The 16,932-nt window shown below is 45.7% G+C and overlaps 1 protein-coding gene across 1 annotated transcript in view; it reads left to right on the top strand.

Moving 5' to 3' along the window:
- Positions 1-16,668, top strand: part of LOC123396168 — a 34,981-nt gene extending 18,313 nt beyond the window's left edge. The window contains exon 9 of the mRNA XM_045091215.1: positions 16,345-16,668. Within this exon, the coding sequence (XP_044947150.1) occupies positions 16,345-16,668 (324 nt within the window). The remainder of the gene's footprint in view (positions 1-16,344) is intronic.
- Positions 16,669-16,932: the final 264 nt, after the last annotated feature.

Below are 16,932 nucleotides of genomic sequence, written 5' to 3'. Positions count from 1 at the left end.
GATATGGATGGCGACATGCTGATAGAGTAGGGAATTAGTCAACTACTCCTATCCACATATTTGGCTTGGGCGTTCATCGCCTTGTAATTTATTTTAATTTCACTTTTCGACTTTGTACTCACTTCGGATCTTTTCAGTTTTTTTAATATAATGGCTGTATGCATCACTCGATGCAGAGGCCGGGGCGTGGCCTCCTTTTCGAAAAAAAAAACTGAGGGGTGGTTGCTTTTTATTGCTCCTGTTTTAAACCTCACAAATGGGCCTGTACATTTTGTTTGATCACGTTAAAATATGCATGCTCTGTGTGGGTTGTTGACATTGATGTATCTTGATTATGTATGTGTTAACCAGGCCGCGGCAAAGAAACCACGAGTTAGTCACCTGTATGCAAGAGATCGGTTTTTCCCGGTATGGAGGTCAGTGTTAACAGCAAGGTTTATTAAGATGTCTATGTCTTGTTTCTTGACAGTGACATATATCTTGGTTGTTTTCTCCTGGTTACAAACCCTGAGGATGGAAGTGTACTGGTAAAGCACATTTGAGATCTGTTGTGCACTAGTGGAGAAAGGGGTATTAGAACCGGTTGGTAAGGGCCTTTGGACCCGGATACACATCCGGTGCTACGTATCCGGGACTAAAGGCCCCCCCTTTAGCACCGGTCTCTTACAAACCGGTGCTAAAGGCCTCCACGTGGGCGCCGAAGAGTGCGCGCAGGCGGAGGACCTTTAGGACCGGTTGGTAACACCAACCGGTCCTAATGCTTTTTTTTTTCTTTTTTTTTCCTTTTCTTTTCAGGGTTTCCGATTCCGTATTTCGGTGTTTCCGTGTTCCGTATTTTCAGGGTTTTCGTTTACATGTTTCCGGTTCCGTATTTCCGTTTACGTCTTTCCGATTCCGTATTTCCGATTCCGTGTGTCCGTGTTCCGTTTTTTACGAACACGTAATCGGAAACACGTATCCGGAAACACCGATTCCGTGTTTGCGGTTAAGTGTTTCTCCGATTCCGTCTTTGCGGTTAAATGTTGATGCACCAAATAAAAGTATATATATACATGTAACACGAAGTACTGGACCTATTATCATTACATAATTTGAAGTTCGTTTCCTATAGCTGTATACTTGCATAGAGAAGGGAGCTGGCTATTGGTTCATAGGATGGAAAAATTCTCCGCCTTCATCTATGACTTGCGTGAGGAGAAATCCTGCCAATTCCTCTGCAACTGCCTTGCAACGTTGGATTGGTCTTAGCATCGTCCGCTTTCATTGCAGCTTTAAAAGAAGTAGATGAAAACAATTAAGTTATGAACAAAACTAACATAATTGATGGCAACATAAATAAAGTTGTGAAGATCCGGTTACGTACCTCTAGATTTCTGGAAGTACGGGATTTCTCATTGATAATCCTGTGAATGTACTCGCAAACGTAGTATCCACAATAATCAGTGCCCTGTGGTTGTTGCGGGACGCCCTATATACGAGAACATAATTCGGTCAAATTAATAATAATCAAGAGAATGGTAATGGTATTGAAACCAGGGTACGTAGTACTACTTACTTTGTTAATCTGAAAGTCGAGCTTGTCTGCCCATGTACCGGGTTCTTCCTTGATGAACATTTGCCAAACCCTGGCCGACAAAGAAAAATGAATACAAGAGTTAATTATTACTTACTTGATATCAGGAAATGAACGAAAAAGAGGCCGATGAACGAAAGAGGTCGATATATATATACCTTTGAAGCATCTGACGCGCGCTCTTCCATTTGTCAGCGTCCCAGGTTAACGGGTCCCAGACTTCAACCACTCCTTGATCGATTCTAATGATGAACAATATGAAGTGGGACCTGCGCACGTGTACACACGCAGTCATGCATACTCATCAATTACACTTAACATCAGGTAAGCAAAATGGAATGTGTACAAGACAGTAACACTCACTTGAATCCGTAGGGCCAAAGTATTTCTTTTTTGGTACTTTGTCGCTTCAAAAACCTTAGCAAATCATCCGGTGTATCCTTGTTGAACTTTTCTATTGTCTCTTGATGAAAAGAATACGGGTCAATGAACCCAAAGTCCCAGATTCCTGCCAGCCTGCATTCACGAATCTTCATTCTGCATAGTAGCGTACAAAAAGAATGTCTCGTGAGTGATAATTATACGGGCAATGAACGCGAGCTTAACTAAATAATTAAATTACACAAATAAAACACTTACAAACAGTAGCAGCTGACGATAGCTTTGTCGAGGGCACGTTGATTGTACATCTGGAAAAAATCATCGAACCCAACCTCCACACCGTACTCTCCGAAGTAGTGTTGATCCTGAACTGCCGCCATGATACAGTCTCTCTTTTGCCTTGCGGCCTCCAAGTACCAACCATGTAAATTCCATAGTTGGGTTGTTAGAGCACTAGGATTTTCGACCAGAGGCTGCTCGGGCTTATATTTATATACCACATCAGCAATAGCGTAACCTACGTCGCCCATGCGTGGACCGGACACTGAAGCCTGGTCAGATAACACCTTGAGCGGGGCAATTGACTGTGCTTCTTGTTGTCCGAGCTGGGGAACTTGTTTCCCGCATTTCGTCTGCTCCGCCTGCTTCATCTGCTCCGCCTGCTTCATCTGTGCGGTGTGCATCTTTTCAATGAACCGTTCATAGTCTGAAAGGGGCGGCGGTGGCGGCGGTTCAGGATAATATAAGTTGTCGATGGTGGGCTCAATTTTCCACTTTGGTACGTTCTTCAGAGTTTCCTTCCAGATGTCTGGAGGGGGCTTCAGGGGAAACCGTGCGAACCATGCTTTGTTTTTGGCTTTCACGGCCTCGTCTAGTTCCTCCGGAGTCATCAGGCCTGGTAACTTCGGGGGAGTCTTGACTTTATTGGGTTTCCTTTCTCTCTTCTTGGGAGGAGTCCCGTTTCTTCTGAACTGCAGCTTCCGCTTTGCCGTACCCGTAGTGCGCGCATCCGTCGGCTCACTGGAGTGCACGGGCGATGGACACTCGGCCTCGGGCTCCCTATCTTCGTTGTGGGGTGGACTTGGAGGTGCGTTGGGGGGTGGACTTGGAGGTGCATTGGGGGGTGGACTTGGAGGTCGTGCATTCTCTGTACGAAAGTGAAAAAACTATTAAAAATAGGCTTACATGTGGTGCAACATTCAGTAATTGTTGGAGGTGGTGCATAATTGTACTTGGAGGAGTCGGTGGCCTTGGCGCCGCGTTAGGAAACACGATGTGTTTCTTCTTCCACAAGATGATACCAAGCTCCATTTCTCCCAGTGTCTTCTCGCCTTCACCTCCAGGAATATCAAGCTCAATTGACTGGCATCCCGGCGTAATTGTTGACAACCGACACGAGCATGGGATGCTGGAATCTGACCACCATGGTAGGTTGCTCCAGGTTGATTCGGTAAAGCATAGCCTGACGCCACCATGAAGGATATGTTCCCCATTGGCATATGTATCTCACAGTTTGTCTTCTCCGTGACATCATCCACGGGGTAGTGAGGCGCCGACGGTTCGACTGCAGGACCGTCTTCTAGCTGCAGTTGCGTGGAACCCACGCTGCTTCTATGCTGAGATGGGACGGCATCTGCTACAGGATCGTCTTCTAATTGCTGCCTATCAGCGTCAGGTGCAGGATCTTCTTCCTCCTCTTCAGTGTCAGGTACACGGTGTTCCCCTTTCTTCAAGAGAAACGACACCTTTTCTTCTAATGTCGCTATTCGTTCCAGCGCCTTCCTCTTGCTTCTACCACGGCTTCTGTAAGTGCCAAGGTCCGCCGGAAACCCTTGGTTCCACGGGGTAGTGGCTCCAAAGCCTCGTGTTCGTCCCCACTTTTCGGGGTTCCCGAGTGCCTTCGCCAAGTCGTCGTTCTCTCTATCGGGAACAAAAGTTCCTTTTCGAACACCTTCTATTGCCTTCTCTAGATCTGATACGACTTGTCTTATTTTTTCCGACCATGGTCCCTCCGCAACAATCATCCCAGTCTCAGCGTCCAACGTTGCCCCATGCGCGAACAACCAGAACTTGGACCTATCGGGCCAGTCATGTGTCTGTGGAATGATATTTCATTTCAGAAGCGCATCTTCATAGCGTCGCCACCTAGGCAGGGCAGTCATGTAGCCACCTGACCCCAAAATATGGTGATATTTCTTCTTCTTCGCATTCTCCGTATTTGTGGCTGATCGGGATGTAAAGACACCCGATTTCTTGTACGCCTTAAAATCAGGCCAAGCGTCTCTTATCTTCACTAGGTGCCAAGTGAAAACTGGATCTTCGTCCTTATATTTCTTCCACAAGTCTTTCTTCCACCTCTGGAATTGTGTGGCCATCTTCTTCAAAGCCCACTCCTCGACTTTCTTCTTCTTATCTTCCGCTACGCTGAAATTTAGCCAGACCGTGTCGGAAAGCACTCTTTTCAATCTGTCATCGACATAAGTAGCTCCAACGTTGGCGCCGGTCTTCGGCTTATTCCATTCTATTAAGTTGATCAGGACCAGGTCTCTTACAACAACTCCGCACTGATTTACAAATTTGCGATAAGTTTCTGGGGGTTCCAGTGGTTTGCCATCAGCAGCAACTTTATCGATCGAGTACCTTGCAGTATCTTTCAACCTTGCGGCCGGGCCTCGTTTCGACTTTGTCTCAGTACTTGCGCTAGGTGTTCTGGAGGGCACCTAAACGGGAAAATAATGATTCGTTAGTAAGTGCAATACAAATTAATTGTTGCGTCAACAGTGACTTGAGATATACATTGGCAGAGTTTGTTCCGGAGGGCACTTCTTCATCTACTACATCTTCTATATTCTCAGCTCCGTCACCGGAGTCGTTCAAAAATTGATTGCTAAACGCATGCCCACCGTCGTCATCATGATATATGGCCGTTGCATCTTCAAAAATCATCTGGCACATGTATCTTTCCTTCTCCGCCTCACCCATTTCCACGAGCTGATCGGCGTGCTGATCATGTGGTTCTTGGGGATCCATAGCTCAACACCTGCTAGTAACAAGAATTTAACTTAGCAAAATTATTTACGGAAAAGTTTTACGGAACCGGAAATTTTACGGAAAAGTTTTACGGAATCGTCGGAGTCGTAATCGTCGCAAAGTTTTACGGAATCGTCGGAAAGTTTTACGGAATCGTCGGAAACTTTCCCCGCAGTTATGGAATCGTCGGAATCGTAGGAAAGTTTTACAGAATTGTAATCGTCGGAAAGTTTTACGGAATCGTCGGAATCGTCGGAAACTTTCCCCGCAGTTATGGAATCGTCGGAATCGTAGGAAAGTTTTACGGAATTGTAATCGTCGGAAAGTTTTACGAAATCGTCGGAATCGTCGGTTTAGGGTTTTACGGAATCGTCGGTTTAGGGTAAACTACGAATCGTCCGAATCGTCGGAATCGTCGGTTTAGGGTTTTACGGAATCGTCGGTTTAGGGTAAACTATGAATCGTCGGAATCGTCGGTTTAGGGTTTTACGGAATCGTCGGAATCGTCGGTTTAGGGTAAACTATGAATCGTCGGAATCGTCGGAATCGTCGGTTTAGGGTTTTACGGAATCGTCGGTTTAGGGTAAACTATGAATCGTCGGAATCGTCGGTTTAGGGTTTTACGTACGGAATCGTCGGAATATGATGAAGGCGGCTTCACGTAACTTTTTTTTATAGGATGTCCTATTCGGGCCAGAAAAAAACTAATATCGACGGTTATAATTACAAGCATACAACAATATGGATATACGAAAATATGCATGGATATACCTTACGTGAAGAAGACAAAGTGGGGCGGCGAGGAGGCGGCCTGGGGCGGCGCGCGAGGAGGCGGCGCGAGGAGGCGTCGAGGAGGCGACGGCGCGGCGAAGAGGCGGCGAGGAGGCGACGGCGCGGCGAGGAGGCGGCGAGGATCATCGGCCGGCGAGGCGGCGCGAGGAGGCGGCGGCGGCGCGCGAGGAGGCGGCGGCGCGCGAGGAGGCGGCGTCGCGGCGAGGAGGCGGCGCCGCGCGAGGAGGCGGCGGCGGCGCGCGCGAGGAGGCTGCGGCGCGAGGAGGCGGCGGCGCGGCGAGGAGGCGACGGCGCGGCGAGGCGGCGAGGAGAGAGGCCGAGTCGGCGAGGAGAGAGGCGGCGAGGAGAGAAGGCACGCGCGGGAAGGCGAGAAGTTGGCGACCCCGGAGAGGTATAGGGCCTTTAGCACCGGTCTGTCTTAACAACCGGTGCTAAAGACCCTTTAGCACCGGTTGCTAACACAGACCGGTGCTAAAGGGTCCAAAATTCGGGCGCGAACCGAACCCGCCTTTAGGACCGGTTGTTGTTACAGACCGGTCCTAAAGGTTTTTTTCCTTTTTCTTTTTTCCTTTTTTCTGTTTCCTGTTTTCTTTTTCTTTTTGTTTCCTTTTTCTTTTTCCTGTTTCTTCGTTTATTTTTCTTTTTTCCTTTTTTCTGTTTCCTGTTTTCTTTTTCTTTTTGTTTCCTTTTTCTTTTTCCTGTTTCTTCTTTTATTTTTATTTTTTCCTTTTTTCTTTTCCTGTTTTTTTTTGTTTCCTTTTTCTTTTTTCTGTTTCTTCTTTTATTTTATTTTTTTGTTTCCCTTTTCTGTTTTTTTACATTTATTTACGAATTGTCAAAATGTCATTTTTACACTTAAAAAATAAAAATGATATTTATCAAAATGATCAAATTTAGTGGAAACTGGTCAAATTTTTAATATTTATCAAAATGGTCAACACAATTACATAAAAGGTTTAATACATTATTACACATCACCAACAACACCCCCTATCTATTTTTCTTCTTGCCTTTCTTCTGATTGCGCCGTAACCATGGACTATCTTCATCATTTAACGGGATGCTTGGATCATCTTTGACTTTGAAGGGAAGAATTTCATCAAATTTATTGTAATCTTCTAACATGTCTGTCTTGTCCTCGACTCCCACGATGTTTCTTTTCCCTGAAAGAACTATGTGGCGCCTTGGCTCATCGTCTGATGTATTCGCTTCCTTATCTTTTCTTTTTCTCGGTCTGCTAGACATGTCCTTCACATAGAAAACCTGAGCGACATCATTGGCTAGGACGAATTGATCATTGCCGTACCCAAGATTATTCTGATCCACTGTTGTCATTCCGTATTTCGGGTCTACCTTCACGCCTGACAGGTCGAACCATTTGCACCAGAACAAAGGGACCTTAAAGGAAGGTTCGTAGTCAAGTTCCCATATCTGCTCTATGTAACCATAGTATGTGACCCTTTGCCCGTTGTCATCTTTTGCATCAAACCGGACGCCACTGTTTTGGTTGGTGCTCTTTTTATCTTGGTCTGCCGTGTAAAATGTGTTACCATTTATCTCGTACCCTTTAAAGGTCAATACAGTCGAAGATGGTTGCTTGGCCAACAAGTATAGCTCATCTTCAACAATGTTGTCATTAATGAGACGTCTTTGCAACCAACCGCCGAAAGTCTTCGCGTGTTCTTTAGCAATGAAATCTTCAGGTTGCTCCGGGTATTCCAAGCGTAAAATATCCTTGTGTTCCTGGATATATGGAGCCGCCAAGCTGGAATTAACTAGAACTGTGTAGTGTGCTTGAGTGAAAGATTGCTCGTCCATACATGTTGTTGATTTCTTTCCTAGCGTGCCTTTTCCACGCAGTCTCCCCTCATGGCGCGACTGAGGAACACCGATCGGGTTCAGGTCAGGAATAAAGTCAAGACAAAACTCAATGACCTCCTCTGTTCCATAGCCCTTGACCATGCTTCCTTCTGGCCTAGCACGGTTTTTAACATAATTCTTCAAGACTCCCGTGAACCTCTCAAAGGGGAACATATTGTGTAAGAATACAGGACCGAGAACGGAAATCTCTTGGACTAGGTGAACTATGAGGTTCGTCATAATATTGAAGAAGGTTGGTGGGAACACCAACTCGAAGCTGACAAGACATTGGACCACGTCCTTCTGTAAACTTGGTAGAGTTGCTGGATCGATTGCCTTCTGAGAAATTGCGTTGAGGAATGCACATAGCTTCACAATGGGTACTCGCACGTTTTCTGGCAGAAGCCCCCTCAATGCAATCGGAAGTAACTGGGTCATGACGTGGCAGTCATGAGACTTTAGGTTTTGGAACTTTTTCTCTTCCAGGTTTAGTATTCCTTTTATGTTCGACGAGTAGCCAGACGGGACCTTGATACTGCTCAGGACTTGGAAAAATATCTCCTTCTCTTCCTTGGCAAGAGCGTAGCTGGCAGGACCTTTGAAATTCTCTCGATTCATCAGGTCGTCTCGTTCGTGCATACGTTGGTGGTGCAGCCGTGCTTTTGGTGTATCTCTCGACTTCTTCCCATGCACGCCCAATAAGTTTAGCAGGTTCACGCAAATATTTTTCGTCACGTGCATCACGTCGATCGCAGAGCGAACCTCTAGGAATTTCCAATAGGGTAGTTCCCAGAATATAGATTTCTTCTTCCACATGGCTACGTGGTTGTCGGCGTCATTCGGAACAGATTGTGCGCCAGGACCCTTACCAAAGATTACTTTTATATCTTTGACCATGTCATATATATCAGTACCTTTAGGGAGGGTTGGCTTCCTCCGTGTATCTGCCTCGCCTTTGAAATGCTTTCCTTTCTTTCTTACGGGATGCCTGTCTGGAAGAAATCGACGATGCCCCGGGTACACATTCTTGCCTATATGTATACTTTCAGTCTCGCCTAAACAGTGTGTGCATGCGCTGTATCCCTTGTTTGACTGTCCTGAGATGTTACTAAGAGCGGGCCAATCATTGATGGTTACAAACAGCAACCCTCGTAGGTCAAATTCCTCCTGTTTGTACTCGTCCCACACACGTACACCTTCGTCAGCCCATAACTCTAAAAGTTCATCAACCAGTGGCCTCAGGTACACATCAATGTTGTTGCCGGGTTGCGACGGGCCTGGGATAAGCACTGGCATCATAATGAACTTACGCTTCATGCATAACCAAGGAGGAAGGTTATAGATACATAGAGTCACGGGCCAGGTGCTATGACTGCTACTCTGCTCCCCAAACGGATTCAGGCCATCTGTACTTAGACCAAACCTTAAGTTTCTTGGGTCACGTGCAAAGTCCTCGTACTTATCGTCAATGTTTCTCCACTACGACCCATCAGCGGGTTGTCTCAGCATATCGTCTTCCTTACGGTCTTCTTTGTGCCATCGCAGCAACTTGGCATGCTTTTTGTTTCGGAACAAACGTTTCAACCGTGGTATTATAGGAGCATGCCACATCACCTTGGCAGGAACCCTCTTCCTGGGGCGGTCGTCGCCCTCAACATCACCAGGGTCATCTCGCCTGATCTTATACCGAAATGCACCGCATACCGGGCAGGCATTTAAATTCTCGTGCTGACCGCGGTAGAGGATGCAGTCATTGATGCATGCATGTATCTTATGCACTTTCAATCCTAGAGGGCAGACAACCTTCTTTGCTTCGTACGTACTGCAGGGCAGCACGTTATGTCTTGGAAGCATCTTCTTCATTATTTTCAGCAGCTTTTCAAATCCCTTGTCAGATATTCCATTCTCTGCCTTCCATTGCAGCAATTCTAGGGTGGTGCCCAGCTTTTTCTGGCCATCTTCGCAATTTGGGTACAACAATTTTTTGTGATCTTCTAACATGCGCTCCAACTTCAACCTCTCGATTTCACTTCCGCAGTTTATCTGTTCTTCACGAATGACCTGACGAAGATCATCATCAGACTCATCAACAATGTCCTCAAGTTCAGGCTCGTCTTCCCCCATTTCAGTATCACCGTGTTCACCGAACATAGGATAGTTATCATTATCCTCTTCTTCTTCATTGTCTTCCATTACAACCCCTCTTTCTCCGTGCTTGGTCCAACAAAAATAACTGGGCATGAAGCCTTCTTGCAACAGGTGGGTGTGTATGGTTCTTGAGTTAGGGAAATTCCTCTTATTCTGGCATTTTTTACATGGACAAAAAATAAATCCATTCTGCCTGTTTTTCTCAGCCACATTGAGAAAACTATGCATGCCATTAAGGAATTCGGGACGACGTCGATCACTGTACATCCATTGCCGGTTCATCTGCATTATATAAATTTATCAAAAACCATTATGCTAAATCATCATGACTAAATTAATTAATTAATACAAAAAGTTCATCACACGTTAAAACCAAAGTAGCGTAGTGACCATACATATATAGTTCTCATAAAAACACACACTGAAACCAACCATCAAAACTCTCTCTAATTAATGCATTTAAAAACAACAACAAATGCGATCAAAATCGCAACAAAGGTAACAATTGACCCGACGGCATAATGATACCAAGCCTCTTTACTAATTGCATATTTTCTAATCTTTCTAATCTTCAGACGCATTGCGTCCATCTCGCTTTTGTGACCATCGACGACACCGGCAAGAACCTTTTCTAAGGTCATCTTCTCTCTTTCAGTTTTTTCCAACCTTTCTTCAGTTTTTTTCAATCTTTCTTTCAGGCCAACATTTTCTTGTTCAACTAAGTGTAACTTCTCACCAATAGGGTCGATTGGCATTTCCGGTTCCACTACCTCCTAGATAAAAATATCTATGTCAAGTTGGTCGGCGTAATTAATTGTCATATAATCAGGAAATGAAAATATGTAGTTATAAAAGATAATATACCACATCCGAATCATAGACTGGACGAGGGCCAACGGGGACGGATATCAAAACCATGGCGCTATACATATAAAAAAAATCTTACACAATAAGAAAATTATATACAAGTAAATATGTAAATCATACAAATCAAAATTTGTTTTGGTAAATAAAAACAATAGGCTCACCAAGGTTGTGTCGGTGACGGGGCGATCGACGGCGGTGAGGAAGGGGACAAGGCGCGCGACACTAAAAAAACCCACAAATCATAATTAAATTTGAGCTCAAATTGCATATGTATACATAACAAATGATGAACTCTCTCTAGCTTAGGCATTTCATCAAACACCTAGCTAGCACAACAAAAATGAAATGAGCAAGAAAACGAGCAAAACTTGCAATGCCGGAAGAGGGAATGTTGATGCTAACCGTAGGACCGATGGGTGCCAACAATTTTGACAAATGGTGGAGAAAAATGGGGATGGATTAGAGCTCCCAAGAGGAAGGAGAGAGCTAAAATGGAGTTGAGCTCGAGCTAGAAAAAATGGGGTGGAATATAGGGTGCTCAGGGAGGAAGGAGAGGAGGGCTTTAGGACCGGTTTGTGTCAAAAACCGGTGCTAAAGGGTCTGACAGCGGGGCCCTGCAGTTGCTGCAAAAATGAGAAAACCTTTAGAACCGGTTTGTGATACAAACCGGTTCTAAAGGGTCTGTCCACTGGGCCCCCCTCCCTGCAGCAAACGGTCCAAAAACCTTTAGGACCGGTTTGTGTTACAAACCGGTCCTAAAGGCCTTCCTGCCATTTGCTGCAGGGAGGGGGCCGAGCGGACAGACCCTTTAGAACCGGTTTATATCCAATCCGGGTCAAATGTGGTTGGCTCAATGCCCTGTTTTCTACTAGTGGTGGTAGACATGGCCATTTGGGTTTATGGAACAGGATAGTACGTAGATAGCACATCAGTTGAGTAGGCTTGGATACTTATCAAGTAAATGAAACCAAAATGATAAGTCAAACTTAATTAGTATTGTTACTTGGTTTATAGAAGAATTTCATGCAGGCATCTCATGAGGAAGTCCTTGGAAAAGTTTCAGCAGTTCTCCAGAATTATAGCGGAAAAGAAATCTGCATCGAAGACCTTGACTGGTTTGATTTTTAACTTCATGCTTTCTGCTTCTATGGTTGTTATCTTTTTGTATCCATAGATGATTACTTAACAATATTTTGATTCGTTCTTTCTCATGCTCTTGAAGCTCCCCCTATGACTGTGGAGGGCCGGATAGTATGTTACATGAACACGGTTCACAGGTTGATATTTTAAATGTGCGTCGCAAGTTTTGCAAAATAGGCTGTAACAGTTCTTTCATGGGAAATAGGGGACACATATTTGACCAAGGCAGCCATTGGATCACCTACTCCAGAAGTCAAGAATAAAAGAGTAAGCATATTTGAACTTGAGTTCCTCTCGATTTTTCTATTTCTTATTTTGCTGTATGATGATTACCATATTTTTTATGAAATTTGAATTTTGTGTTTTAATTTCTTTCCACTGTTTACATTAATGTGTAAAATTCATTTGGATGACGAGAGCGACACTCGAGTCTCCAGGCTATAATTTCAGGGATCTCCAATATTTTAGTTTACGTGTACAAATTCAACAGTAATTTGATTGGTAGAGCTGAAACTCTTTTTTTTTAAATCACCCACGGGGGGCAGGGCATCCCCACTTGAAAGCATTACTCAAAGTGGCAAAGGCGTGGTTACAGGAGTGCGCAGGTAAAGGTATTGGTACCAAGACATAGCAGCCACCTTTTTATGAGCAAATTTGAAGGTCCAGAGGGAGAAATCATTTTCAAGATTAAGAACCGTAATCCTAGTCATGTGGTCCTCATTGTGAAAAACACGACCATTCTTAAAGTCCCAGATTTTCCACAAAATAAAGAGCGCAACCGACAGCCAAACGTAATAGTCGAGTCCAGCTGGCAAGGCAATATCCCAAATTGCAGCAAGCGAGGGTGGAGCATCTAGCTGTAGGGCATCCCACACGTTCACCGCTAACGGGCAGTAAACGAATAGGTGAGCAGCATCCTCCACCGGTGCAACACATCGAGGACAGATGAAATTGTTGGTGATCGTTTTCTTGAGGAGATTGTGCTTGGTGTTGAGCCGATCCTTGACGAGGACCCATCCAAGAATCTTGACCATGATCGGAACCTCAGACCACCGTAGGGGTCGATGTCGTCCTCGTCCGTGATGATTGAGTAGGCCTGTCTGAAGGAGAAGGGCATGCCGTGCAGGAGGAACCTATCATCAATAACATCAGTTGGGACGAAGTCCTTCAACAAAGGCAACACATCCACAAGATCGTTTGAAGCAACATTAGTAAGGAGATTTCGCAGGTTAGTTAGTAATACGTCCTTCATGACGCGATACACTAAAATGGTCAGGTTTATGGAATGGGAGTAAAGGTAGGGGTATATAGTATTAAACATGATGTAACGTGATGTAATAGGATAGATTCACGGTTGCGGTTAGGAGGTTGTTGATACCCTAATGAGGTTTATCTTCTCCAACCATAGCCGGCTCTATCTCCTCCTTCTATTCTTTGATTCTCAAGTTGTAATCTCAACCGTATGTATGCGCTATCCACGGAGGTGGACCCCTTCTATATAACACGCCAGGCGTCCCTCTAATGAGGCAAGACACTAACCGCAAATCTCACATGGTAATAGAGCCTCCTCTTCCAATCTCTAGCTCTAAAACCCTCACCCAAGCGCTAGCCATGTCTTCCTACGGTGCTTCCCAGCCGAGCCTGAACGGACAGGTCACGGAGAATCTCTGCCGCACGAACTACGTGTTGTGGCGTGCCCAAATCACGCCGCGTCTAAGGGGAGCCAGTGTCTTCGGCTACGTCGATGGCACCTCGCCGGGGCCGGCCAAGTTTCCCATCGCCAAAGACAAGGACGGCAAGGAAACCTCTGAACCCAACCCTCACCACCCAATCTAGGTCAGGGAGTATCAGCAGGTGCTTGGTTACCTGCTGAACAACCTCAACAAAGAGGTGCTCATCACGGTGACCGTGACCACCTCAGCGCACGGGCTCCTGGCGGTGCTGACAGGCATGTTCTCGTTGTAGTCCTTGAGCCAAGTCAACAACATCCATACTGCCTTGATCAACGCGTAGAAGGGCAACCAATCGGTGGCCACCTACATCGCCTTCATGCGCGACCTCGCGATAAGCTTGCATCCGCCGGCAAGTCGATCCAGGATGATGAACGGATCTCCTACCGCCTCCATGGGCTGGCATGGACTACCAGCCGCTCGTCTCTTCCCTCGAGGCCTGGGTGACACCGATCACCCTCGACGAGCTCTACGCCATGCTCAGCAACTTCAACCAACGGGTCGCCCAGTTTCAAAACTCGGGCGGCTGCTTCAAGTCCTTCGCAAATGCGGCGACTAGAGGACGTGGTTGTTTTCCCTCCCATTCCCGTGTCTCTCCTCGCTCCAAGGGCAAGCCCTGCAACACCAACTCCCGCAACGCCCCCCCCCTCCACCAACAATAGGGGTCACCGTGGTGGCTCCACCAGCTCCCGCCCGGATCCTGTGTGATGTCAGATCTGTGGCAAACATGGGCACATCGCCAAGGACTGCTGGCATCGCTTTGACGAAGACGAAGCCTCCTCTGAAGATGATGCGAAGGTTGATGCTGCTGCTGATGGCTCCTATGGCGTCAACACAAACTGGTACCTTGATAGTGGTGGCACGAAGCATCTCACCGGTGAACTTGAAAAGGTAAATCTTCAGGAGAAATACCAAAGGAATGACCAGATTCACACAGCCAGCGGTGTAGGTATGCGGATTTGCCACATTCGTACCCCTTCTCGTAAAATACATCATAGGAAAATTATGCATGTCCGCACAACACACAAAAATCTTCTCTCCGTTCATCGCATCACCATTGATAACCATGTTTTCGTTGAGTTTCATATTTTTTCATTTTGATAAAGGATCAGGCCACGAAGAAAGTATTCTATCGAGATAGATGCGTTTGAGGTCTTTACCCGTTGATTCCTGAGCTTAGAAGATACAATAAACATGCTTGTGGTGCTATCAAGATTTTTAAAAAATTCAAGTACTCGTTGAACGTAAGTTTGACAGTAAGATCAATGTTGTTCAATCTGACTGGCGATGGGAATATGAAAAACTGAATTCCTTCTTCCAAACACTTGGCTTCTCACATCATGTGTCTTGCCCTCATGCTCACCAACAAAACGGGCCTGCCGAACGCAAACATAGACATATAGTCAAAGTTCGGTTGGCTCTCTTGGCAGGTGCCATCATGCCCCTCAAATTTTGGGATGAACCTTTTTTTACAGCTGTCCACATCATCAACATGCTTCCTAGTCGTGTCATCAATGGAGAAACTCCTATAGAATGGCTCCTGCATACCAAACCAGACTACACTTAGGTGTGTTTGGTTGTGCTTGTTGGCCGAATCTACGTCCCTACAACAATCGAAAACTTATGTTTCGTTTCAAACAATGAGTCTTTCGTGTGTATAATGCTCAGCATAAAGGGGTCAAGTGTCTCGATGTCTCCACTGGACGTGTCTACATCTCACGTGATGTTGTTTTTTATGAGACTAAATTTCCTTTCTCTGAATTACACCCTAATGATGGTGCCTTGCTTTGCAAAGAAATTCTCTTATTACCCCCCCCCCATCTCACCAATCTTGCACCGGGGGAAAACAACCGTAATGATCACTTGACTAATCCTCTCACCGAATTGCATGAGCCTTGTGATGTTACAGGAGACACTCCGGACAAACGAAGCTATGAACATCCTTCGGAAAGTGCCCCAGCCGGGCATTATTTCATGTGTCCCGATTCAAGGAGCAAACCCCCCTCGGGATCGTCGCCTGTAGGTGCACCAGGTGTTCCCGCTGAATCCGCTCCGCGACACGCTCTAGGTGCCGCGTCCTGTGCGACCGCAACCGGTGCCCGCGTCTCTAATGAAGCGCACTAATCCCGGCTGGCCACGGGCTCGCCTACCGCTCGCGCCCGCTATCCGGTCGAACCGGTGTGGTACACGCGTCGGCCAACTGGCATGGATCTATGAACCGCGTCTGCAAACATTTTTCCAAGCAATAAAGCATTGTGCTCCTGAACAGTTCTCTTCCGCTGCCCAAAAAAGGATCTATGAACCGCGTCTAGCTGTTTTAAAGTTTTCTTGACAACTGATGATGTGCAAATGATCTTGTTTCGTACTAAAAGTGTATGCATAAGAGAGACACCTGCCTTTTCTGTTCCCTTTTGTACACTGAATTAACAAAAAAATTGTGGGGGTGGGGTGGGGGACGATCTATGGGAGCTTAGGATCTTGGGCTTATTGTTTGTACTGTCGTCACCTGCTATTAAGCATGCGATTTTTGTAGACCAAGTGGTAAATCAAAATGCTTGGCCAAGACTGTTCTTTATTTGATTGTTCGTGTGCGATGACATAGTAATCCATATGCAGGCTTTGTTTGTCTTGGTTTAGGTTGGTATCTTTATAGCTTACGTTTATTTGTTTCTTCTACATACATCTGAGGGGTGGTTGATTATTATTGCTCCTGTTTTAAACCTCACAAATGGGCCTGTACATTTTGTTTGATCACGTTAAAATATGCATGCTCTGTGTGCGTTGTTGACATTGATGTATCTTGATTATGTATGTGTTAACCAGGCCGCGGCAAAGAAACCACGAGTTAGTCACCTGTATGCAAGAGATCGGTTTTTCCCGGTATGGAGGTCAGTGTTAACAGCAAGGTTTATTACGAGTATCTTTCCTGCCTATACACCGAAGAAAGAGTTACCATTATATATTTTTGATGCCGGTATCGTCTCCGAGAAGTTGAGAGCTGAAAGGCACTCTCATATTCTTCTTGGCACGTTGGAGAGGAATTATCCGAGAGTAGCAAGTAAGCCGGCGCCCACAAGTAAGTACCGATCCAGAAGGTTGTTTGGCACTGCTGCGTCGACTGTCCTGAAGATGCTTAAGCGCGTATGAAGACCCGAGCAGGAAGGTGATATCTTACTAGTCCAAGCTTTTGGACTAGAAGTTGAGCTTTTTTTTTAAACACAATGTAATCAAAGTCGCTTACATACAAGAACATACGCTCACGATTAGAAGTTGTCTGCAAATTAACTGTGCAGGTCCGCTGCGACGAGCATCCGTTCTCCCTGAAGTTATTCGAGAATATTATCGATACACGTTGTTTTGATCACCATAGTGGATGCCAGCTGATCCGCGCAGCATATGGCTAGCGAACGT

Source organism: Hordeum vulgare, chromosome 1H (assembly GCF_904849725.1).
Source record: "Hordeum vulgare subsp. vulgare chromosome 1H, MorexV3_pseudomolecules_assembly, whole genome shotgun sequence".
Taxonomy (NCBI): domain Eukaryota; kingdom Viridiplantae; phylum Streptophyta; class Magnoliopsida; order Poales; family Poaceae; genus Hordeum; species Hordeum vulgare.
This window is presented reverse-complemented; position numbering and strand designations above follow the sequence as displayed.